This window comes from Acinonyx jubatus, chromosome B4, assembly GCF_027475565.1.
Source record: "Acinonyx jubatus isolate Ajub_Pintada_27869175 chromosome B4, VMU_Ajub_asm_v1.0, whole genome shotgun sequence".
In the NCBI taxonomy this organism is placed as follows: Eukaryota; Metazoa; Chordata; class Mammalia; order Carnivora; family Felidae; genus Acinonyx; species Acinonyx jubatus.
This window is the reverse complement of record NC_069387.1, coordinates 27,276,385-27,303,361: the sequence shown is the minus strand read 5'-3', so window position 1 is coordinate 27,303,361 and position 26,977 is coordinate 27,276,385. Positions and strand designations below refer to the sequence as shown.

At 44.4% G+C, this 26,977-nt stretch overlaps 1 protein-coding gene across 20 annotated transcripts in view; it reads right to left on the bottom strand.

Annotated features, from left to right (window-relative positions):
* SVIL (supervillin) overlaps positions 1-26,977 on the bottom strand; it is a 231,358-nt gene that overhangs the window by 96,598 nt on the left and 107,783 nt on the right. For 6 of the 20 annotated variants that reach the window (XM_053225459.1, XM_053225462.1, XM_053225461.1 and 3 more), the window contains one exon: positions 4,834-4,891. The exons of 3 other annotated variants lie outside the window; for them this stretch is intronic. Coding sequence is in view for 13 of the 17 variants with exons in the window: in XM_015074749.3 (XP_014930235.2) it covers positions 4,834-4,891 (58 nt within the window). In the remaining 4 variants the exon portion in view is untranslated. Of the gene's footprint in view, positions 1-4,833; positions 4,892-6,559; positions 7,892-26,977 lie in introns of those variants that run through there. 11 more of the 20 variants (XM_027073736.2, XM_027073738.2, XM_027073740.2 and 8 more) reach the window with 8 other exon arrangements.

The window sequence follows — 26,977 nt, the reverse complement described above, 5'->3', positions numbered from 1 at the left end:
TCTTCTATAACTAGGCATACTCCAAGCATAATCTTAATTATTTTCGCAAGACCCTGTGAGGCCTGAACTACTCAGTGCTGTGCTAATAAATGTTTAAAAACTTGCTCCTTAGTCTTGCTCTCCCACCCCCTTCCCCTAAGCATATGCTTTGCAGTCTTTGCTGATAGTATAAATACCCCCACTAAGGCTGATTTTCAAGCTTCCCACAGGACTCACTGGACTCACAGTTAAAAGAAAGGCATAAACTCGCTCTCAGGAGGAGGTGCAAGCCGGCTCCAGCACACCAACTGGAACAATTATCATCCTCGGTTTGCAGACTAGGAAACTGTTAAATGATCTGCCCAAGGACGAGATACAAAGCCAGCTCCCACTCTAACACTAGGCCCCCAGGCTGCTGCATGCCAACCCCATGGGCTTCCATGGGAGTGGACCTAGGGTTGGGCCAGACAGACCGAGCTGCCACTGTGCAGCAAGAAAACCCAGCGTAGAAGCAGGAAAACCAATATTCTCCTGTGATACGATCACCTCCAGAGAGGTGAACAACAGCCTTGGAAAAGGCTGAAGGTCAGGGCAAAGCTGACCTTCCCTATGGGCTGTCCTCCATTTGTGTTTCCGCACGTAGGGGTGCACGTCCATAGAGGTCCAAGAGGTGACTGAGGAAAGTGCTGTGTATCTCTGTAAGTGGAGCACATGAATGCTCTATATCCTGCACATAAATTACATTTCAAGGAGCTGCTGCGCATTCCAAAATACGTAACACCATCCATCTTCTAGAACCAAGCTCATCTAAAATCTTAGTTATTGCTGACAAATGTGGTAGGGCTTATATTCATAAATATGACTGCCATGTCTCCATATTATTTAATACAAAAGTCTTGAGAATAAGTAGTCTTTATAAACCACACTCCAGATGGCTTGAAGATTCTAGAATACCCACGTAGGTCAGAAAAGTGGAATTGGCACTGACTTCTCAACAGTAAATCCTAAGGCAGTGATCATTCTTTCTGGCATTTCATTCAGATGTATGACTTAGTATAAACCTACAAAATTAAGTAACTGTAGAAATGTACCCCACTTAAGGAATGGCATGCTATTGTAATTGATTATTTAACTATTTATTTAAATATCTTGATAAAGTTCTGTACTTTCTTTGCAAAACTAACATCTTAGGGAAAAAATTCCATATAAAAAATGGTGCAATCCTGAAATATTCAGCTTCTTAGGCCACTGACCTTGGGGCACAAATATTATCTCATATTTTCAAAAGTAGACATGTGCATAGTCCCCCTCCCCCATTTTGTGCTTATCAAAAAACCGCTAATAAAGACTAATAAACTGCTCTCTAGTTAAACATTTTTCTGAACTTTCACGGTGGGGTTTCCAAGTCTTCCCCTGCCCCTCCCCGGCACTTACTTTCTTGAAACAAAGCTGAACTGGTGTCTGTACCAATGATAAGTACAGCCTTTCCATGGCTGCTCAGAAACCAGTGGAAAACGCAAGCGCTGCTGGGAACTGCTCTCGTGGCTCCTCACCTGTTCTGTCTACCTGAGTTCTCTCCTCTCCCTCCTGCTCTGCGACTCAGGTTAAGGTCATTTCCTCAAGGAAGAACCCCCTGATCCAGTGCCCGTCCCACCGGGTACTGAATCTATATTACGCACTTCAGTTGTTTTCTCTCAAGGTAGCCTGGTTTCTTATTTGGAGAACATATTATAGGTGTCTTATTTCAAATTATTGATTTATAAAAGTGGTTTTTTTAAATCAATAAATATCTGTTGAATGAATGGCGACAATAAAATACTTCGAATGTATTCTACACTCACTCTGAAATATTTTACATACACACCCTATACACTTTTAATGTGATATGGGCAAAGAGCATTGCAAACACTGAGAATAATTAGAAGGGCACATATTTAATAATATCAGTTATAAACTTCCTCCCTCCCCCACTTTCCTTCTTTCACACTTATTTATGTTTTTACTTACTTACTTACTTATCTATTTATCTATCTATTTATTTATTTTAAGGAGGCTCCACGCCCAGCGTGGGGCTTGAACTCATGACTCTGAGATGAAGGGCCACATGCTCTCTACAGATGGAGCCAGCCAGTCACCTCTCCTTTCTTCACCTTTAGAATAACATATGATAGAAAGAATAAGGCAAATGGGGTTGAAAAGTGGAGCTCTGACTCAAGAATGCTAGAAAAGCTATGACTGAGTCAGGACCCCTTAAACCAATATGAAACCAGGCTTTGAAAAAGTCACATCTTTTCCCTGGACTTTCGAGACCCAAGGCACTAGCCAGCAGTGGGAATGCAGGCAAGACACATTAGTAAAGAACTCTGGAACATTCGTGAATGAGCAACGTCTTCTGATCATCTAATGGCTGATAAAAACACAAATACCCCAGGGAGCCCTAACATAAATCTCCTCTTCACCTTTTTGAGTCAGAGGCACCAAAGCAGTGGGACTGGCGGAGCCCAAGCCCAACTCACATGATGGGTACCTCGAACGCACTGAGCTCTGGATGCTGCACTGTGCTCTCACCATCCCCAGGATAAGGGACTCTACCCGACAGCCTCTGTAGGCACGGGTGGTTGCCACAGCTCAATCACAAGTATGATTCTGTATTTCAGTATGATACCAGCTCTCCATATATAACTAAAGCAAATGCTACGGTCTTAATGTTTGAATTCCATTTTTAAAGTTTCTACTATCCAGAAAGAAGCACCTTTTAGATGTGTTATTGGTCTGCATCTCCTCTGAAACAGTGCTCTTTTCAGCACTAAATTTTCCATACTCTGCCTCCTTCCCTCTGCTTCGATAACCTAAGAAGAGATTGCTACCCACGTCCACAATTTTTTATAATGTCCCATTAACCTACTTAAATGCCAGCAGTAGAAACCAGAGGAAATTGTATTAAAGTGAGAACAGGATAGTCTGCAGTTACTACTGCACAAAATGGGGCTATACCACGACAGTGATTATTCAGCACCGGCGCTGGGAAAGGCTCTCTACAATCTGTTCACCTTTCTCCTAAAGTTTACAAGATCATCAAAGTCCACTACCTCATATTTGTACCTGTGGTATCTGGTCAGCTAGACTGCTTTGGAGGAGGCGAATTCTTGTATCTCTAATCCTATTTTACACTTAGGATCCATAGCAAGGAGGCCATAATTTCAATAGGTACATATGAGATCATACCCACCATATTTGAAATGTCTGACTATTTCATTCTGCTATCCTTACAAAGCAATGCTTTCCTCCTCTTCCTTTTTCTTAGTCACTTGTTAGCTCTGTTACAGCTAAACCAACCTGCCCGGGGACACACTGGGGACTAAGCTACTATGGTCTGAATGTCTGTATTCCCCCAAATTCGTATGTTGAAATGCAAACCCCCAAAAGCGATAACACCAGAAGGTGGGGACTTTGGAAGGGGATTAGGCCATCAGATGGAGCCTTCATGAATGAGAATGGTGTCCTTATAAAAAGAGACACAGAGACAACTACACTTCAATGAAAATAGAACTAAACAACCCCCCCCCCCAATGGCGCCGAGAGACCCTAGCCATCTCCCTAGCTCATTCCACCCAGTGAGGATACAAGAAGTTGGCTGTCTGCAGATGGAAAGAGGGCCCTCCCCCAATCATGCTGGCGCCCTGATCTCAGACTTCCAGCCTCCAGAATTGTGAGCAATAAATTTCTGTTGTTTCTAAGCCAGCCGGTCTATGGTATTTTGTTGTAGTAGCTGGAACTAAGATATAAGGCTTAGATTCTATCGGACAAAGATAAGAAATAGGGGAGATTCTGTCAAGCGCTAGAAAAGTTAAGATTTCCTGAGTCAAATAAGACAGACAGCCTTACTGATGACAGCCAACTCTAGTTGACTTGATACTAAGATGTGGATCAAATCCATCAAGGCTTTCTTTATCTCATCTAGTGTGTCCAAAAGATGCCTGCTGCCATTTTCAAATGCAGAGCCCCGCTCAGCCTGATGAGGACAGTGATTAGAGAGCTGTTTATTCAAAACCACTGAAATGCAAACCCTTTAGAGTAAAGAGGCAATGCCATGCAGGATACATTAGGAAGAAGTGCATCTGAGTGGAAGGCTGGGGAGATCAGGGTTGGGTCCTTCTACCATAATGAAATGTACATTGGGGTCTATGCCTGTATGTCTTAGGGATAATAACTTTGTGTCTCCACTTGAGAAATCTCAACATCTATTAGGGACAGTGATCTGCTAAGAAGCATCTGAGATACAGCTATCTTGTTTGGCACAAACTTTGATTTTTACAAAGCTTATATGAATGATTCTATATCATAGAGTTTTAGCACATTAGGTAAATCAAATTACCCTTAATATCTTGTAGGAAACCGAAGAGCAGAAAGGTTAAGAGACATCAGGACCTCACCGGACAGATGGAGGGATGGGTGGGGGAGGGGGGAGGGAGGGAGGGAAGAGAGGCACAAGGCTAAATCTTTTCTTTAAAAATCAAAAGCTCTCTTACTTAATGGGCAGATTGCAAACGGACATCCCACGCTTAGAGGCAGGTATGAAAAAAAAAAAAGAAAAGATAGTAGCCCTCTACAGGTTCAAAATTATATCTGCTCTGCAAATAGTTCCCATGAACAGCATTAATAAATACCAAAAGAATCTTTTCTGGCTGAATCTACAATTAGGTCAGCTTGTTTCATATACTTTAATAAATCAAACTCTGGGGAGAAAACATATTGCCAAACATTCAAACTCATGAATTAGGAATTTAGGAGAATAATTCTAAAAGCTACCACAAATCTCTAAATCCTGAGAGTCTTGAGCAAAGACCACTTTACCTTGGAACTTTTCTTTGACTTGGTAATCCAAGGAAGCTTAAGTTTTTCTGGTTGAAATCTAAGGAGAAAGAAATAAGGTAACAATGAAATAACTACATAATGAGTTAAAAAAAAACAATCTCCAGTGGGGAAAAGAATTCTCCAAAGTCCCACTGAACGTATAACAAGAAAAAAGGAAACCATTAACCAGACAAGAAATATGAATACAAAAATGACACCTTCTAAGAATCAAATTCCACAACACAGGCAAGGTTTTTTTTCCTTCTCCTGAAATGTGGTCAACATAACTCTGTGGGTGAAAAAAAAACAAAAATTAAAAAAAAAATCTGACATAGTTCAATCCTATCATGTAAATTTGTTATAGCTACGAGAATAGTTCAAAGCAAATAAATACTGAATGGCATAGTTACACACTCCAGGAAAAAAAGGAGGAAAAAAATTAAACAATTTTGGTCAAGGTAACACTGAAACTCATCACAGCCTGATGTATTTGAGACACCTTTAAAGACTGTGTGCATTTAAGGGGTTGTTGAAGAGCAGAGGAAATGCTTCAGCTGGTTTTATTGCCTTCCTTAAAATCTAAACAATAACAACACATCAAATCAACTACTTTCTTTATTTTTGAAGGCAAGATATGTATCGTGTAAAGACAGGTGGTAACAAAGCCATGCAGAAAAAAACACACATCCGGGTGAACCAGTTAATCAAAACCAGGCACAGACAAATTTATACCAGTCTAATGGCAAGTAATCTGTTTCACAGCTTTTGGCATAGTAACCCTTTGTCCACCAAGGAAACCACAAGCAGACCACTTACAGAGACTTCTAAGGAAGTGCCTTTTACTGTTTAATATTTGGGGGCCAGAAGAAAAGGAGGTACAAAAATATATCAGATGCTGACATGCCCTTATCCATCAAAACACATCCGGGATCCCGGAATTTGGAAACTGTGACCCACTAGAGATATACAATAAAATGCAAGGTATAATGCCAATTAAACATCTAGGCTTTTTCCTGATTATACACATACCTGGCTATGTGTGAGAACTCGGTTCAAAAACCTATCAAGTGACATAGAAGAAAATTTCTGACTCTGAGGCCTGTTCGACTCACTTCCTAATGGTATGTCTGTGCTGGGAAAGACTTAGCTACAGAATGCCTGAAGTTCACATGTGCCACTCAAAATAACTTCAGCATTTCACTTTTCTTCAATCAGTGATCAGAATCTGTGATGCCACCCCAGTAGTTAAACGGAAAGCATGCATTTTCCTCCGCACTCTAAAGGAAGCCACTACAAAACAAAGCATTTTGCTCCCAACAGTGTTCACATGAAGAGTCCATAAAAAGACAAACACCACTGTCTACTGGAAATGATTTAGTATATGTAGCATTCAGTTTAGAAAAAGATTTTAGCTAAAGCACAGCACGTCCAGAATGTGATCCCAAGTTTGGACATTTTAACTGAATTTGCAATTTTTCCTGCATAGAGGCTACAGTGGTTTAGCAGTCTCTGTAACTTACACTAGGGGAAAAAAAACAAACCAACCCACGTTTTTCAGCATAAGATAAGCTAATGCATACACCCCGTTAGATATTTAAAGTGTCCTTTGAGGAAACTGTGTAACTAACTGGACATGGGAGAATATATGGTAAAACGGAAGCTGCAAAGGCTTTCATCAGAGTATACAACAAACCCATACGTGCAATTCCTATTTCTCTTGCCTTACCTTGTCTCTCAGAGAACTGGAAAACTCCCAGATAGCTGGCAATCTCTGGGCTTCTGAACATGGTTGCACATAGAAAGTTTAGTCACAGAGCCTGCTCTCCAGCTTAATTCTCAACCAGCCACGGCCTTCAGCCCGTCTAAGCAAAACTGGGTTGAGATTCTTCACAGCACAGGGCTACAGCAATCAGGCACTCGTGTCCTTGAAAAGTATAGTCAACGCAAAGTAGGAGGCTGCAGGCTGGAACAGCTCAAACCCCGTAATCAGATTACAAGCAGAAATCAGGCCTGTGGATGCTCAAACAGGCTGGACTCCGCTGATGGGCCATTCTTGATGTTTCCACTTCAAAGCGGGGGCCGAATCACAACTTATGCTTCAGCTAAATAGACAATACTGCCACCTAACCATCACCGGGGGAGTCAAAAACAACTCCTCCTCTCCCTAAAAATAAACAAAAAGGAACTATACAGAGGCTCTTGAGGTACTGGGAAAAGGGGAAGCCGCCTAACAATTCCCAGGCTGCTTGGAGTCCGGCTTTGGCTAAGTTAAATGAAATATTTCACCTAACAGGGAGCCAAAACCCCATCGTTAAGAGTCCAGATTTATGAACAACACATGAGCGAAATTGCAGGAAGAGAAGAGGCAGATATTACTGGAGGTTCAGAAATTTTAATTTGAGACAGAAGCTCTTAAGCATTACCTCGTGGACTGCCCCCTTGTTATTTCATCGTTACTTTTGAAAGGGAATTAATTTTTAAAAAGCAGCTTTACTACAAAACTGAGGGGAAGGGACAGAGATTTCCCACATCGTCCCCCGCCTCTACATCATGCATGGCGTCCGTCATGAGCGACAGCACTCACCAGAGGGGTACATTTTTACCAAGGATGAACCTGCTTTGATTGATCATCATTACCCACAGTCCGTGGTTTACCTTAAGGTTCGCAACATTCTATGGGTTTGGACAAATGTGTAATGACATCTCGCATCGGAATATCACACAGAGGATTTTCACTACCCTGAAAATCTTCAGTGCTCTGCCTTATTCACCTCCCTCCTCCTCTCCCAGCAACTACGGATCTTTTTCCATCTCCCTAGTGTTGCCTTTCCTAGAATGTCAGATAGTTGGAGTCAAACAGTATGGATCCTTTTCAGGTTGGCTTCTTTCACTTGGTAATATGCATCAAAGGATCCTTCGTGTCTTTTCAAGGCTCGAGAGCTGATGCCTCTTCGGTGAGGAATAATATTCCATTGTCTGGATGCACCACAGTTTGGTTACCTATTCACCCACGGAATGGATGCTTCCCAGTTTGGGCAACTATGAACAAAGCTGCTATAAACATCCAGGTGCAGGTTTTTGTGTAGACAGACATTTTCAATTCCACTGGGTAAATAAATACCAAGGAGCGTGATGGCTGCATCGTATAGTAAGAGTAAGTTTAGTTTTGTAAGAAAGCGCCAAACGGTCTTGGAAAGTAACTGTACCATTTTGCGTTCCCACCACCAACGGATGAAAGTTGATGTTGCTTCAAACTCTTGCCAGCACTTGGTGGTGTCTGTGTTTGGGATTTTTGCCATGCTAACAGGCACATAGTGGTATCGTATTGTTTAACTTGCATTTCCCTGAGGCCACATGACGTGGAGCATCTTTTCATTTACTTATTTGCCATCTGCGTATCTTCTTTGGTGAGGTGCCTGCTGAGATATTTTACTCGGTTGTTTGTTTTCTCATTGTTGCGTTTTAAGAATCCTTTGTATATTTTGGGTAACAGCCCTCTATCAGATGTGTCTTTTGCAAATATTTTTCCTAGTCTGCGGCCTTTCTAATTCTCTTGAAATTGTCTCTTGTAGGGGTTTTATAATTTTAGCAAAATCCAGCTTATCCATTCTTTCCTTCATGGGTCATGCCTTTGGTGTTGGATCTAAAAAGGCGTCGCCACTCCCAAAGTCATCTGGGTGTTCTCCTATGTTATCATCTAGCTGTTTTATAGTTTTGTGCTTTACATTTAGGTCTATGATCCATTTTGAACTAGTTTTTGTGAAGGGTGTAAGGTCTGTATCTAGATTATTATTATTATTTTTTTTCCCATGGGGCCGTCTAGTTGTTCTGGCAGCCTTGGTGGCAGAGACTGTCTTTGCTCCCTTGAGTTGCCTGTGAGTCTCTACTCCCATGAGTCCCAATTCCCTGTACTGGCCTGTCCATCCATGTCTCTAACCCTAGGAGCAGTGGCTTGCCCTGGGTCCTCCCCTCTCTTACGGATCCAAGAAGAGTTGCTGATTTTTCAGTCTGTTCGGCTTCTTTCTTGCTGTTGGGAGAAAGGAGGGACTTCCAAACTTCTTATATGCAGGACCAGAAACCCTGAAGTCCCCGGTTTATTTTTGCAACATGTAGATGGTGAGCCACGCAGTACTAATTAGAGACTGACAATTTTACAACTAAAAGGAGCGTTAAAGAGAACCTACGAAAGCGACGTCATTTACAAGACGAGGAAATAGAGGGCCAGAGAAGTAACTTGCTCATGGGTACTTGGTTAGGGATGGAGCCACAGAATCTTGGGAAGGTGGGCCGAAGACCATGATTTGTCCCCCACACCCAGTGGGAGGCAGGGACCCTGAGTATGTCCATCTTTGTATACTTAGTACTAAACGCTATACCTGGTGCAGAGCAGGCCCCCAGAGAATGTGTGCTGAATGACCATATGAAATGATGGGATAATCTTTGCTAAAGGCTAGAGGTCACACTCTAAAATGATTTTCACTGATTTTATATCCTGATGTCAAATCAGATTGACTTAACCTGATCTCTAAACCACAGACAAACCTAACTTGAAAAGGAAGAATTATACGCCAAATTAACCAAGGTACGTCAACAGAAGGTACCCTGGCAGTCGTGACTCCGTGGGTCGGTGGTGGTATATGGCATTCTCTCTATGCTTCAGGTTACTACATCTCTTATAAAGCTGGGGAGAAATATGGCAAACAGGGCAGTTGAAAAAAACCCGGCAAGGAACAACATACGTAGCTGTGGAGGTCATGGCTAACTGGGAAAAAAAAAATAGGAAAACAGAAGTGTGGGAAGGGGTAGGGGAAGGGAGGAAATTGGGCAAGCCAACTGATTCTGGAAGTGAATAATTAGATAAGATGAAATAATATTTACGTTTTACAAATAATCTTTATAAAAAACTTAGCTTATAAGATACAGTATCACCTGCTCATGACCGTTTATATTCCTGAAAACTACTCTTGTTAGAAAATACTCAATTAGAACTACCTTAACTGTATCTAAATGTTTCTTTTGAATTATTACTAAGGAATAACTCTAGTTTAAATTTTTAAAATGAAATTCCAATTGACAGTAAAAAGGATTTGGATGTTCTCTTTACGTTGGTAACGGAATCTTACCAGAAATACATGCCTCACCCATCACTTATGGAAAAAAACAAACAGATTTATATATGCCTTCATTGTTGAAAAGAAAAAGCAGACAATTCTTTATGAAATTATGAATATGCAATTTAATTTCCTATTTAATTATCTCATCCTCATGAGACCAAAAAGACTGAAGAAATCTACATTTTTACATCAGCAAAAAGCACACAGTTTTTTTTTTTTTTATTTACTCTCCACTAATTAGAAATAATAACCACTAACACTAATGTTATTATTTTTGGCTGGCTCATTCACACAGAAGAGCTACAAGATAGACAAACATCTCCCCACATCATTCCATAGGGTAGCTGTTTTACTTCTCTGCAGAGAAAACGATAAGTTGTGGTTGTGATTTTCTTAAATTTCAGGGGGAAGACGTCTTGATTTAAAACAGAGATGGTGCTGTCTTCCCTTTCCAACAACAGCACTTAACCACCAGCTCAGCACAAAGAAAGGAGACTCACAAGATGCACAAGATTTTCTGCCGCTGTGTCCACTCAGAAAAACTGATCTTTTTCATTTTTGAAGCACCACTGCCTTCAATACTCAGAAGTAATGTTTAAAGGAAGGATTTTCTTGGACGTTTTTGAAGTTTTAATCTTGAAATTAAAAAGAAACACAGCAAATGCTTAAATTTCTTCTAGATGGGGATGAAAGAAAATACTTCAGTGGAAGGGGCATAAATGTGTGAAATGGGAGGGCAGGAGGGAGGTCACTGTCATGGTCATGGGCATACCATGTCATGATCCGTGAGTCGTGGATGACCAAGAAAGGATCTATGAATGGGCCACTGAGATGCTGACATCCCAAAGCGAAATCACTCGGTCAAGTGAATCAGGCCTTGGTAAATCCAAAGCCTTAGACTCTGGGAAAACTGGAGGTGAAGGGGCCTTCCTGATCACAAATCTTCATTTTGCAAAATGTTTGACTACTCTCTCAAGGTCACATGGCTTATGGTGTGACAGTGCCAGACTAGAAATCCACATTCACTCCCTCTCCCCTGGACAACTCCCACATTCCTGATAGGCCTGGATACAAAATAACAGGGGCCATTGCGGTAAACATGTTCCAAATTGTTGTCGTAGGGTTTCCCAGCCCTCTCTCTATCTTGATTTTATTGGTAAAGGGGCCAGTCTGACCCCTGGGGGAGGAGTCAAGCCAGTTTATGGTTGCTTCTTACAAATTTCGTATGATTCCTTGGTCTGGTTTTGGTTCTACAGATGTCCCTCAAATCCAGCACTGACCCCAGACACGACTAAACAGGCATATCTGAGACCTTCGGGCAAATATATAAGTCAGTGTGGCTGGTGGCGCCGGGGTATTATGGAAAAAAGCAAGCAATGTATTACTCTATGATTCTTCCTTCCCTTCCCAAAGTTCCCACCTTATTGGAGATGGACAGGATAAGGGTGTTACTAGAGGAGATTACTTTGAACGAGTTCAACTATGTTTACCACAGTTTGTTTATAAACGCATAAAACTGGAACCAGCCTACAACATACAGAAACAGTGAGTAAGTAAATTACCCAAGAAAACCAGGTTTGAAACGCAGCTGGTAATTTGGAAAAATTTTCACGATGTATTAGAGGTACACGCTCCACTTCATTGGAAAGATGGTAAATACTCCAAAACATTAATTAACTCGCTACTCAGACATAACTGCTCAAGTTTTTCCTCCTCTATCGTCCAATAGATACACAATAAACATGAATTACTTCTACAGTCACCCAAACAATTAATGACAAATAAAGATGAAAGTAATAGGCCCTTTTGAAATCTCAAGGCTGAGATTTGGCCTAAACACCCAGGAGAAAAATCATGAATGGAATTGTGTCTGTGGGCTCATGGCACAATATCAATCTGCCCTTTTCCCCTGAACATATGCATTTCTTGGCTATAGAGGAGTTGGCCAGAGAATCGCCAAAGCCCTTGATAACATGCAACCCCATGTTTCTCACACTCAACCCCACATGGGCCATAATCACATGGAAGTGCCGAGACCAACTTTCTCTGCCAACCAGCACTGAATTCACCTGCTAAGCCCCTTCAACGATTGTCATCTCTCTCAGTATTTCTCTATTGCCAATTATCCTTTTTCTGCTTAAGAGCCTTGTCTTCTAAAGGATTATCGACTTGAGGGGCAACACCTGAGATACGTTCCTAGCACAGGGCCTGGCTCGGAACAACAAACTGTAAATACTGGGTGAACGAGGGAATGAAGCGGGCAGGCAAGCAGACAAGCAACGAGATCACTTCTGTCCTCCCTCATTCTTAAGATTCTGGTCCATTCTCAGCAACTCTCTTTCCTTTCTAGGGGGCATATAGGGGAATGGTTACCACTCCTTCCTTACCATGAGACTTCTACTAATGTCTTCTTGTCTTTCCTACAATGTGAAGCAAGGATATAGAACGTAAACATTTGCATGCAGGAAGAAACGGGAAGAAAATGTCAAAGATTTGTCAGAGATACGATGGAATGGGAAAAACGGGAGCTGATTTCTGTAGTCTAACTGTGGCCAATGTCAGCGGGAGTCCAGGTAAGAAGGGTTACCTCCTAAATGGCCAAGGTCAAAAGATAAGGCATTAGATGACAAAGGATCAGGGTATTAAACCCTCAGGGAACGTGCTGCCCAATTCACAGCTGTGGCTCAGGATTACATGGAGGCTTTATGAGGAACCAGTCCCCCTGTCTGTTGTCTGGCTGACACATTCATGCACCCCTGCAACGTGAGTGAAGCTGTCCTTCAGGGGTCATCATCATGGAGGACAAAATGGGAACAAATCCAATGAACAGGAAAACAGCCCGACACCTCCACTGGCAACTACCCATTTTCTACCAGACCTACTGGGATGATATACAGAATAGCCTAAGACTTGGGACCCTTACTGACCTGGCACGCCAGGGTGGGCACGATGCTAAGTGCTCTGCGGCATTAAACTCATTCAGCACTCTCAAAGCCTGCAGGGAGATACTGTTACTATCCCCATCAGCATGAGAAAATGGAGACACCGTGGGCTCCAGACTCTTGAAATGTAGCTCTGAAGGCAAAACAACCATTTCCTGGTCAAAATGAAATCAAAGAGAATACGAAGGGGAGGTCATGATTACGTGAGAGAATGTACCGTCGACCCGTGAACAGGTAGGGCTTGGGGCACTGACCCCCTACACAATCGAACATCTGAGTAGAACTTTTGACTCCCGGGGCACCGAAGTGGCTCAGTCGGTTAAGCAGTTAAGCATCCGACTTGGGCTCAGGTCATGATCTCACGGTCTGTGAGTTCGAGCCCCGTGTCAGGCTCTGTGCTGACAGCTCGGAGCCTGGATCTTGCTTGGGATTCTGTGTCTCCCTCTCTCTCTGCCCCTCCCCTTCTCTCTCTCTCTTTCTCTGTCTCTCTCTCTCTCTTTCAAAAATAAAAATTTTAAAAAAAGAACTTTTGACTCCCCCCAAACTGAACTGAAAGTTAGCCCACTGCTGACCGAGAGCCTTACCAGTAACATACACAGTCGATTAACACATATTTTGTATGTTGTATGTTATATACTGTATTATTTTTAATTTTTCCACGTTTATTTAGAGAGAGAGAAAGAGAGAGAGAGTGAGTACAGGAGTAGGGGAGGGAAGGGAGAGAGGGAGAGAAAGAATCCCTAGCAGACTCCATGCTGTCAGTGCAGAGCTAGGCGTGGAGCTCAAACTCCCAAACCGTGAGATCATGACCTGAGACGAAACCAAAAGTCCAACGCTTAACAATTGAGCCACCCAGGCACGCCTGTTATATCCTGTATTCTTACAATAAAGTAAGCTAGAGAAAAGAAAACGTTATGAAGAAAATCAGAAGGAAAATACATGTATGGTACTGGGCTGTATTTATTGGGGGAAAAATCCACATAGAATTTGGTCTGCACAGTTTAAGCCCGTGTTCTTCAAGGGTCAACCGTATGGGGATGCGCTCGGAAAACTGGCGCACGTTATTTAATCCGCACGTGGATCTCCATATTGAAAAGAGACGTGAGCGTCTGTGACGGTCCATCTGAGGCCTGTATGATGTCACCTTATGCTTCCTCATTGTGCTCCTTGAAAGCAACTGAAGAACTCACAGGCCACAGGAAAATGAGCTGACTTTTAAATGGACAATACCTGACCACATGCCGTTGTGAGTTACTGATACATTTCTAAAACTTTAAGAAGTGTGGCAGAACGACTTTAATGAAATCTACTCTAAGCTACGAAAGGCGATGGCTGGACTAAAATTCCAAAGTGAAGGATGTATTTTTATAGCCTAGTAAAGCAGTATTTTGTGTGCTAGCAGCAGCTGTAAATGGTATTCACATTTTCTGTGGGGATTTTATTTATGTGTGCAGACTCTTAATCTGGGGCAGAATTGGCTGACATGAGGTAATCCCACCAGTGGGAAGCCCATTTAAGTCCTTTTCATTTCCCTTTTATCACATACTGGTTTATTCATACATTCCAGATTCCTCATTTTAGTGAAAGTCTCCTCCTGTGCGCACTGCAAAATGCTTTCCGAATTTTGGTTAGAGGGAATATTTAGGCTAAGTCTCAAATAAAATTTTGTGTTATACGACTGCATAAAGTAATTTTAAACAGGCCAAGTATGCAGACATGAAAAGGCAAAATTACTTTCAACGGTAAGAAATATTACAACGCACAGAGATTTCTGTGTCAGATGTGTTGAAAGGACCACGTCAGTCTTGCTATATTCCAGAACTCGTTTTTAAAGAAAAGGCTTACTGCGAACCCGTAAGGACTTATTCGTGGCTTTAAATGTCCAAAAGAGGAATGTTAACCTTTGAAGTGAAAATGATCCTTAATCATTTTAACTTCTGGCCGATTTTGAATCTGTAGCTAGTAATTCTTGGGAAAAATAACCCAGGTAGTTTACGGGAAGAGAGAATGGTCAACTGTTTCTCAGAGCAAGGTGGGGGGGTGAGGGGGGTGGGGGAAGGTCAGGTTCCATGTTGGAAATGTACAACCGGAATATACGTACAATGGGATATGACTCAGCCTTAAGGAATCACATTCTGACATGTGCTACGATATGGATGGACCGTGAAGACATTATATTCAATGACTAAGCCAGACACAAAGGACAAATATCGTATGATTTCCCACCCACGAGGTATGCAGAGTAGTCAAATTCGCAGCAGCAGAAAGTAGTATGGTGGTTACCAGGAGCTGGCGTGCAGGGGGAATGGGGACAGAACACTAAAAGTTAAGCACAAAGCAACACGGGTTAGAGGTATGCGCTGGGCATCCAGGGCACTGCCCTCGCGAGGCCCCTTGCACGTGGCCCACTACTCCCTTCCAGGTCAGGGAGACGCCAAGGACATTTTGACCTCCTCAAAGCACCAATACACAAAGGGTCCTTCAACAATGATCTGGCAAATAAGCATACATTTAGGTATTTAGTGTAAAATCTGAAACTGTATCCTAGAACATGAGGTGCAGAACACTGTTTCTTGACAGCTGCGGGGGCCCAGGCCCCACCTCGCTCACTGAGGGCTGAGCCCAGCAGAGGGGAAGGGGGCTGGCATGGTGACAGTTATCCAGGGAGCTCGGAGCAGGCTTCTGCCAACTCCAGTCATTCAATACTCGCTGTTTGATGGTTTTAACATGAACAGAAAGTAAGGAAATACTGAATCATCAGATATGAGAGCTTTTTATGAGTCTAAAAATCCAGATGGCAGACAAGTAAATGTGTAATATTACTGTTGATACCTGATAGATTAGAGCCATTCTACGGCTATAATTGAGTGATCTGAAGGCAAGAGCTTTGAATAAAATAATTTGGGGGCTTCCTCGTCCTCAGAAGGGCATCTTCATAAAAACAACAGCAGGGGCACCTGGGTGGCTCCGTTGAGTAAGCATCCGACTTCGGCTCAGGTCACGATCTGGGTTCGTGGGTTCGAGCCCCAACTTCGGCTCAGGTCATGATCTGAGTTTGTGGGTTGGAGCCCCACAGTGGGCTCTGTGCTGACAGCCCAGAGCCTGGAGCCTGCTTCGGATTCCATATCTCACTCTTTCTCTCTGCCCTTCCCCTGCTCACACTCTCTCTCAAACATAAACATTAAAAAATAAAAATAAAAAACCCCAGCAACCTCACAAAACTAATTAGTATGAAAACCCAAGAAAAATCCAGCAACCTGTCATCCCCAGCATGTCCAGTGTCCTACAAATGTACTTTAACTGGTACCCAGGACCTTACTTAGCTTGCCTAGAGTCAGCGTTTGCTGAACGATGGGGAAGTGGAGGGATGTGGCTGAGATCGGACCTGGTCCCGATAGCTTTCTCCACAGGCAATGACCACTGCAAAGCAGATCCTGTGCTCAAAGACTGAGTGGCACAGGAAGGTTACGACACAGAAGTTGAAGGTATATTCTCTTTGCTTGTTGAAATGACTAAAGATATAGTTACACTCACGAGTAAGTTTAACATCTGATATAAGGCAAATGATATCAAAGTTTGGTGCCCCTCAGGGTCAGATGAGGTACCTGTTAAAAATGAAGGTCCCCCTACCCCACATATGCCCCAGAGGTCGGAAACCACTAGTACAAGCCGTTCATGATATTACGTCCAGGAAGAAGCAAGGAAATGGGATCACTGGAGGAGTCTGAGGAAGGAAGGCTTCCTGGAGAGGGTGACTGGTGAGACTAATTGGGAATGGAGGAGACAAGTGGATGTGCCAGCAGGAAGGGGTGATGTATGCATGACACATGGGGTGAGAACAGTGCTTTGTTTATTTTTTAAATTTTTGTGTATTTTTGAGAGAGAGGAAGCGCATGAGCAAGGGAGGGGCAGAGAGAGAGGGAGACACAGAATCCGAAGCAGGCTCCAGGCTCTGAGCTGTCCGTGCAGAGCCCAACATGGGGCTCAAACCCACAAACTGTGAGATCATAATCTGAGCTGAAGTCAGATGCTTAATCGACTAAGCCACCCAGGTGCCCTGAGAATAGTGCTTTATTACAGGAGGTGTAAGAGGCGCCTGGGTGGCTCAGTCAGCTGAGCGTCCAACTTCAGCTCTAAGTCATGATCTCACAGTTCGTGAGTTCAAGCCCCGCATCGGGCTTGCTCCCATCAGCAGCGCAGGGGCAAGGGGAGCTTCAGATCCTCTGTCTCCCTCTCTCTCTCTGCCCCTTCCCCACTTGCACTCTCTCTCTCCTTCTCTCAAATAAAACATTTTTAAAAAATAAACAATAAAAAAATAAAAGCAAAGGAGGTGTGGGGCTGAGATGGGGGCCACATTCAAAAGGAATGTGACAGGCCAGGATACACAGAGGTGGAAAGGCAGGTGGGAAGGAAGGAACCTCCCACAACAAGGAGACTCATCTACTATGAAGAAACAGAAAAGCTGTCACTGAAGTCCCAGTAGAAAAGAAATTCCAGGTTCTCTTCAGGCCTGGACATCATGCAGCATGGTCTTTAAGAAAGAAAATAGTTTCCAGAAGCACAGACGTCCTGACCCACTCACTTCTTCTACGAGGCTTGCATGCCTCTTACCATACCCAGGACGGCAGACGGTAAAATAAAAAATCTTCTAAAGGCCACCTCCTTTTTCATACATTCGTTACTGTGACCCCTCCCCAGATCACAACCTGGCCCATGGCTGGCAACTCTGCCACCGTGTCATCTCTGTTACCAGACATGACAGGCTGGCCAGCATGTCACAGACACTCGAAGCCACTGAAACAGAGTGACTGCTCAGGATGTAAGTTACAGGGGGGATTCAGTGCTGACAGTAAGATGTAAACTGAAGGCTGATATTTCGGGTTTTCTGTGTAGTATTTCCAGTTAGATGCCCCATCACCTACTTGCACCCGATATGCAAAAGACCAACGTCAAAGATTTCACCCCTACCCCCTTCTCGCCTCAGCCCTCTCCCATCTCCTGCCGTGTATTCCCACTCCACTTCCAGAAGCCGTCCCTTCTTTCCCAACAGGATTCACTGAGCAACTACCAGAGGTCAGGTGCCAGGGCGCTCGGGATGTTGAACGAAGCGCCTGCCCCCCCATGAGTTCACGGTCGCGATGAAGGATCCCCTAACATGTGAAGGGCTGATTTTTGTATAGAGTTGCCAGGGTCTTCTTCCACCTTGTTCTCGCCGACCCTTTTGAAGTTTCCCTACTTCTTCCGTTGTTCCTATCAAGTACGTATATTTGTCTTTCCGGGACGATAGATTCTTTCTGGGTATAATGAGAGACCGTTCCCTCTGGCTCCAGAACAGCCACGTGCATGGCAGAATTGAGACAAACATGGCAGGATTACCTCACTTCCTAGAACAGAGAACCCGCGTACCTCCTTCCCCCTCTCCTCCTCAAAACACCTGCCGAGATGAAGTATTTTAACTGTGACGACACGGAAATAAGTAGGTAAACTGTACTGTCCTGGTCAATGTGAATTACACGCTTTTTTACATTCATGCTGATTTGGGAGTGAACTATTTATTAATGCTCCATTGTAGCTAAACGCTTATTGATGTAATTAAGGAATAATCAAACAACTGATTAAAACAGTATGATTCAGGTGAGTCAATAATTCTTCCCCTTAAAAAGGCAACACGTTTATCTCTCCCAGGACAATAACTATTCCTTAAAATCAAATCCTTGCTTTGTGATTAAAGTTATATACATACACCTTAAGATCACATTGGAAAACCCAACTGCCCACCGGCTCCAATCCTAACTTCCTCATTCAAGATAACTAGATATAAAACATTCAAGCAACAGTGTTGTAATTTATAACAACTTTGGACTTGTGGACTTTGTGGCTTCTCATTCAGGGACTCAAAGTTTATGTTCTAACAAGAAGCCTCTTTCTTCCCCTGACATCTTTGTGGTACATAAAGAAAATGTACCCACTCCAGGGACTTCCCTGCTCCTTCTTGTCCTACGCACGATTAATCTTTTTCTCTTTTCAATTTGAGGTGCAGTAATGTACCCCCCTGACCCCGAAACATGCTTTGCATGGAGTTTCAGGGGTCTTCTAAAGTCCTAGGGGAGCTCAGCACCAAACTAATGAATCCCTTTTTGTACAGATCAAAGGTTTGAGTTAAGTACAAGTAATTCAAAGCCATAGCCCACGTCTTGGAGAGCCAGTCAGCTAAGAGGTCAACAGAGATAGAAACAGATATTTAAAACGGGGGGGAGGGGGATTTCTTTAACAGGATGGACATAATGAATTTACCCTTTCCCTAAGAGACAAGAAGCAGACAGGAGTCAATCAAAAGGAGACAACAAGGTCAAAACAGACCCCAGCAGGTGTCCTCTCCCACTCCACTCCCATTTGCCTATGCTAACCCCAGCCCTGGGAGCTGTCGCTTCCCGTAATGAGCTGGCCAGCTTTGCAACTACGAGATTTCTGTAGGGAGAGAAACTCGTGGTGATGGGGCAGTTAGGACAAGCTGCCATTGTCCCTTCTGTCCTGGGAGGCTGTCCAGAACCTGCATCAGGTTCAGAAATGAAAAAGAAATCACTTAGACAAAGAGACATGAACTTGAGGCTCCTGTTTGTGGTCACTTGCCACATAATTAATTCAGGCTCCTCCTCCGTGTGCTCCTCTGTCCCACAGGCAGCTTTGGTTCTTCAGCCATGACCGCTAATTTCAGGAACTTAAGAAGTCTGTACAAAAATTTTGGGTAGAGAAAAGTGCCGCCCTCCCTAGTTTCTAGCCACTGCATCTGTTTTGGAAAAAACACCAAAGAGAAAAGATGGATTGAGTCTAAAGCGTTCAATCATAAAGCTATTTCCCTGAGATGCTAAGCTGTGGCCATTAACCCCCAACACCGAGTAAACTTTATTATTGAAGAGAACGATAAGGCAGATGACGTGATGAATGTCATTTCAGAAGAGGAATTTAAAATGGAGAGGTCGTTTTGGAGCTCATCCAGTCTAACCCTATACTTTACAGAGCACAATGGAAGTGACTTGTCCAAGGTCACTTAGCCCATTTGTGACAGCCTTGGAGCCTGGGTCCCCTGGCTCCTAGGACTCTGTTCTTTTCCGCTGTAGCACCTTGCTGCCTGGTGATGTTTCCTTCCTACCTCACACATGACCTCACCACTAGCAAGACTCTACTAGAAAACATGATCAAGATGCTAAGAGTCTCCAAAACATCTTGGGTCAACAGGAAACCATTCAATATTGCCTGATACAGTCCATGCTCCATTCAGTAAGTCCTAACACAGCACAAGCCACAGAGTAAGGAAAGCCCTAGGAAAAGGTGACATACTGCTCTGACCTTCGGGAAGCCACTTCCTGTTTTCCATCCACACCATAAGTGTGTCTGCCAAGGGCAGTGCATATTCCTGTCATCACACTGCACTAGAATTAATTGAGCAGTACTAGGCCACGTCTCCAGGGTTTGGGCTCTCTGGCTCCTTGCGGGACAAAAGCCCACTGCCACCAGCTCTGCCGGCCTGTCCCCAGGCACCAGCCTTCTTGGCCTGCTGGCTTGCCTAATAAGGCAATGTGCAAGGTGACTGGCCGGCTTATAGGTCACCCACTGTTTACTGTGAAAATTCTGGACTCACAAGCAAGAGCCTACCTTTTGGCAGACAAAGGGTTACCCTTTGCCAAAATCTCTTATTCGGTCCATTTACATAATAATAGATACTGGTCTGTAGAGCCTGCCAGATTGGACACAGGGTGGCTTGCAGGGTTAAAGGAACTTGCCTTCAGCAGGTCTGGAGTAGCTAGGCTTCAGGGGAAGTTTCTTTGCCTCTGCCTCCCCCAGCCCCCTTCCCAGGTCCCTCAGAGAACTCACTCCATCTCTGGAGCAACTTATTTAGCATGCATCCTGACTCCTGAGGCGCCCAGACTTCAAAAATAGCAACCGACTGTCTTCAAATAGATCGCATGTCCTGGGTACTTAAAAGGGAGTCACTGGGTCAGGTGCAGGAAAAATCCTTAGCATCCCAGAAACTATGTGCTGGCGGGGGGGAGGGGGGAACGAAAGCCAAAGCAAAACAACAAAACCCCAAACTTCTGTCTTTTCAAATAAGGAGGCAGAGCGGTTGGCCAAACCCTGCCTGAATACAAACACCCTTTAGTTATTTTCGATGCCGTGAAGGTCCGGGCTCAGAGACTCTTCCCATCCCCGGCTCCTGAGACTTCTACACATTTGGGGAAAGGATACCTCTGCGGTGATTAACTGCGGCACATTCATCACTGCACAAATTTCCTTCGGCTTTCAGTCTCTTTGTCACTTAGAAGGCATTCCACCCTCCGGCCCACCAAAATCTGATTATGTCCCAGGAGAGTTTTGAACAGTACGAGCATTTCAAGTTTCAACAGCAGCCTGGCGATGATGGGATGGAGCCAGATGAGGAAGCATCAGGGAGCATGAGGTCGCAAACCTCGAGGACGGTGTTCACCAGACTATCAGTGCACATACGAAGGCCAAGATACAGCCCAAATCTGTAACCATGGTGAGCGGAAGCCAATCTGACGGCCTCAGCCTCCCACCCGGGGCCAGCATCCAGCGTTAACACCCTTTCTGCGTAAACACACAGTTCCTTTCGAACCAGAGAGAGCCCGACAAGTAGCAGCCACGCTCTGCTTCTCAGAGGAAAGGAGTTGAGAGTATCTAAAATGACGGTTAGGAAAACCGGAGGCCTACGCACTGCTGATATGTTGGGGATAAAAATGTTAGATCAATTTCTGGTTTTCACGAATCCAGGGTTTACCTACTCAGTCCCTACGGGATTCTCCAACAGAGGCATTCAGGAATCCCTGTCTAGATATTCGTAACAAAGAGAAAAAGCAAGGGGTGTGGGATACTGAAAACCCAAAGCTTGTCCTTAAGCTCCTGGAAAAAGCAGCCTTGGAAAGGAGAGTTTCAAAAACACACACCAACCTCCATATTGTCCTAACAAGCCTCTGTCCTCACAACCTCAAAGGAATCGGCTTGCACTCTCCTTTACCGCCTCTAAATTAGGCAAAGTAGGCGGGGAACCACAGGGGCCCCAGGGTGTGGGCAGACCCAGGGGTGTGGAGCTGCCCTGGGTCCCTGTCCCCCCTAAGAAGGCAGAGGGAAATCATAGGGCGGCAGGTGTAGGCCACCAGCCGCCTGGTTGGCTTCTGTGTTTATTTTACTCCCGAACAGCTAATTTCCCATTGTTCAAGGCCAAGTTAGAGAGCACTGAAGCATTGTTACTCCCTTTTCTTCTTCAACTGCCAGCTGCTGTGGCTGTTTGATTCCTAATTAGCACTTCTAGGGAGAGTAGGCCAGGAAAAGGAAAGAAGGGGCGACTCCTAGCTACTGGCCACCGACCCCTGCCAGCAGCAGGCTGGGCAACCAGGACCCCTTGAGGAGGAGGAGGAGGAGACGGTGAGAGAGGAAAGGGAAGGCGTGGCGCCCGCAGGGTGACCTGGATCTACCGTGGAATTCCTACGTGGTCAGACCTCAGGGCGCTAGAGACTGTGAACTGAAGACAATAAAAAAAAAATCATCAACAGTGACAACTGAGCTCATCTTAAATTTATTCTAATTAAATGTCGTCAAGAAAGAAAAAGTCCTGTCTTCCAGTCCCTGTGACTCTCTCCTGAACAGTAAAGATATTACTGTGCTCGCTGGCGTTGCCGTCCTAAGCAAGGTTGTCCAACAGGTTCGCGCACAAGAGGTGTATTCATGGACCTGATTCCATTAAAGCAGCAGCTGCTCATCAGTTTGAAGGTCTATGTATTCAGTCAACATCCAGTTAACAGAACTACAACCACAGCACTGTCCCCCTGAAATTAAAACTGTGCCAGGTACAATAGGCTGCACGGTGGATTTTTTATCAGATCACTTCCTGTTCAGACGAGCGAAGAGCTTTCTCTTTACCATGCACATTGCATCGTTGTTTTTTTGTTTTGTTTTGTTTTGGGTTTTTTTTGGCTATTAGACCGTGTAAGCTATTTGATTGGGTGGCAGAAAGAGACTTTAAAATTATTAAGGACTAGATCTTCATTTGCTGCCTATTTATATAATACTTTGTTTTTAAGCACATTGTCAGGCTATTTTTATGGATATATTTTTACCCCGGACACATGCTTACCCTGTGTTCAGCTTAAAATATGCTGATACAGCTTTAAACTCCTTCCTGCAATGCTGATTTAACTTAGCCACCGCTATCCACATCTGAGAGTATTAGTTCAAGAACTAACCTTTCTTTTTAAAAAGAATTAAAAAGACTTGATTCCTTAACTGCACTATGTCGTCCCCTAGTGGCTGAAAAGAGTTGACGGATTTTCCAAAGTCCACTTTACAAAACACTCGTTCTTAAACGGAAAGCATGAAGTCTGGACGCTTTTGCTGACAGCAGCTTTAACATCTCTGAGATACATACGAGCTGAAAGGTTAGGAAATGATTTCATTCATTTACTCAACAAATAATACACGAAGTGTCCTAGAGGCCGAGCCCTGTTCTGGGGCTGGGGAAACAGAATGAGTAAGGATACAGGAGAAAATTCCATTCTAGTAATAAATACGCAAGTATAACACAATGTCCCACATGCCCAGTGGCCTTTTATTTTAATGTGTGTGAAATATATGTTACAGGAGCTCACTATCGGATACTCGGGAAACATGAGTGATTTTGTACTGCTAGTCCGTCTCTTCAACGTCTTGTCTGTCATTGTCCCCTCCCCTTTCCCTTTCCCTTCGCCCAGGCAGCCTCAGAGCTGGTTCCAGGTGCCCTCAGCAAGCATCTGCTAAATAAAGTGACCCATGAAATCCAAACTAATGACGCTTTATTATCAGCTAAATGAAAGGGCTTTTGCTGTTTTCAGTTGTCCGTATCGTAAACTAAAATACCGATAGTTATAAAAATGAGGCAGGCTCATGAAAAAGTAACAGGTCTCTCTTTAGACATATAAACTGAGGCAATAATATATTGTTTTGTGTATAAACATCACGGTTCTGTGAACATCTGATTCAGAAGCTCACATCTGACGAAACCATAAACATGCATTCCGAGGCTGTAGCACGCTATTGTTTCACTCTCCTGTCCCCCACCTTTCTGGAAAGTGGCAGAACCACAACTAATGCCATTCCGAAGTGAGTTCTTACAGGACGTTAGGTGCTCTGGGATGTGCCAGGGTAGCAGAGATCACTGTCGTGCCAACTTGGTGCACTGGCCTTGGCTGCGGGACGCTCCGTGCTGAGAAGGGCTCTCGCCCACCACACGTGGGGAAGTACAAGTTCACAAGACCAAGGATGACAGAGTCTCTCAGGAGCACAAACTCTCACAAAAGCTGAATACCTGTGCGTTCCCATTTCTGTTTGAAATTCTACCTCACCTGCCCGGATGCTGTTCAGTTTCTTGCTGCTGGGATTTTTTCCCCTTAATGGCGAGGTCTCCGCCATGGAGATTTAAATGTCAAGGGGTCCACAGCTACGGGTCTCTGTTACTTCTGTAGGAAAAGGCAGGTGGCGTCTCACGAGACCCACTGCGTGATCTAAATTAACAAGACACGGAAACAGCTACTGTTACAATATTCAAAAGTGAGCTCTGGCAGGTAAAATGCTGACTTGGAAAAGAAAGCCTAGTGGATTTGCAAGCAAAATCTGTGTGAGCGCTATACTGTCCCTATAAACAAAATTCAAACAATTTACCCAAATGTTTCTATTCACTTATGTTCTACCTCATTTTGCAGAGCTAGAGAAAGGGTGGGGGCCATCCGTGAACTTCAACCCAGTGTCCAAATTTAAAGGAAACAAATCTCCACAGTTCTAAATTATTGATTTTTTAAAGCTTTAAACAAAGGCAGGGCTTTGGATATTCGGGTGCACATCACAAGTTATCAGAAATAGTGACCCAGGCTTAAACATACCTCAGAGGTTGTGGCCCTCATCTCTGTGTTATATTTAAAACTTCCAATAGCAGCCCTGTTAAGATTTACATAGTTTGGGGGCACTTGTGAGAAAAGGAGGGGGGGGTCTGTAGTTTTACACTGAAACTGTATCATAATGTTTTATACAGATGTATACAAATGTTTTGTACAAATTTCACCCGATTTTAAAAGTGCAAACAAAGCACAATTGGTCCCCGGGTCTCCTGCGGACTCTGAGGGGAGGTTGGAAGTAAACTGGTAAGTGCCTGACCTTTGTCCTGAAACCTGCACATGAAGAATATCAGCTGCTGTCCCTCAAGTTCCCAAAAAGCTTCAGTTGGGACCTTGGCACAGGGGGAGGGGGGACACATCTTATTCTCCCCACCCCACCCCCCCCACCCCAGCCTCCAGGAAGATTCCAGGCCCAGGGACCCAGTTAGGTCTCCCTCAGACTCAGGTCCTCAGAATTCAGGTGGCTTTCACTAAACTCTGACCAGGCTGGTTACCAAAACCCAAATATGTCAAATACTTGCTACTCCTGACCCCCCTGCTTCCTTTATCACACCCAGGAACCCACAGCGCTTGGGCAATTCACCTCCAGCCCAAACCCTCTAAGGAAAAGAATGAAACGTTACAGAAGTTCCCAAGCTGGCCACAGATTTTATAATTATTGAAATAGACTATCTACAATTATAAAGTCATATAATATATACTTTGAATAGTGTGTCCAACTTAATCAAGAGTGTTTAACACTGTATACATATTAAGCTACAGTCAACACACAAGTCCTATAATTTTTTTAAAAAAGAAGACAGTATGTTATTAACTGAACAGATTGCAAACCCTATCCTTGGAGATTCAATAAGCCCTTTCATTCTTAATGTACACCCAGTTCTAAACAGCTTGGTTGTCTGATTCCCCAGCCTCTGAAGAGATGCTGAGAAGCTTCTGGAAGGTTAAGAACGCTAAGGAAAGAGGGGAGGAGGAGCTGGCCCAGTGCTGGAGGACTCCTTCACATCTCCTTAGGTATGCCTTTGCTACCCAACATCTGCGAAGCCAGGCAGTGAAAGGCCAAACTAGATTGGTCTCTTCCTTCGTGGAATTTGGGGTTCTTGTACACGGGGCCCCGGAAGTGGCCCCCTCCATGTTTCCAGGACTGAAGACAGGTGTGCACAGCCTCAGGGAGCACTGAAAGGAGGTTTGCCCGGAGAGCAGGTAGAGCGGTCCTGTTCCCAGCGAGCCTGCTAGAGCCGACATGCAAGGCCTCGTGGGGCACAGCGTGGGGACGGCACACTGAGAGCAATGACACTTACTTACGCAGGATGGGGACACAGGAACAGAAGGGCCATAGCCCCTCCATTGAATAGAAAAGGAAAGGAATTCCATTCATCCTACTACTCAGTTTCTCGACGGGGAAAGAATTAAGTATGCCCAGAACAAACTACCCTTTGGGTGGGTAAATCTTTTAAACTCCGTTTTAAAGACATACATACAGATCGCACAGGGGAAAAGCCCACAGCCCATTCTTGCTCTTGGTTTCTACCTGTTCCTACCCCGCGGGCTGGCTCCACCCCCACTGTCCCACACGCCTTCTTCAAGTGCCTCACAGTTCCACATGATCATGATTGTGTCCATGGCGCTCACCACAGGACTACAGGCGCCAGGCCACCGGTCACGGAGCACAAACGAAGCGACCCACCTCGCCAAACTGCCCTGCGGCAGGTGCTCAACCCGCTGGGCCTGCTTTCTCCTCCTTCCCTTGCCCCCAGTGGTCACTGGGGGAACAGCAGCTGTCCTTCTGCCCTTGCGGCCTCCTGTGGGTCATCACTCCTCAGGCCTCCCTCAGAGACCATTCCAGAACCTGCTTTTCCACAGTGGCGCATCACGAGGTGGTGGTTTGCACCTCGTGCCCCTTCCCCTCGTGAGAACCTCCCCCTGGTGACAGCTCAGCTGCGCCAGGTGGACACACTTGCCATTTGTCTTTTAAAAATCCCTTTCCCGTGGCACCTGAGTGACTCTTGATTTTAGCGCAGGTCATGATATCACGGTTTGTGAGTTCGAATCCTGCATCGGGCTCTGCGTTGACAGCATGGAGCCTGTTTGGGATTCGCTGTCTCTCTTCTCTCTCTCTCTCTCCCTGCCCCTCCCTGCTCTCTTTCTCTCA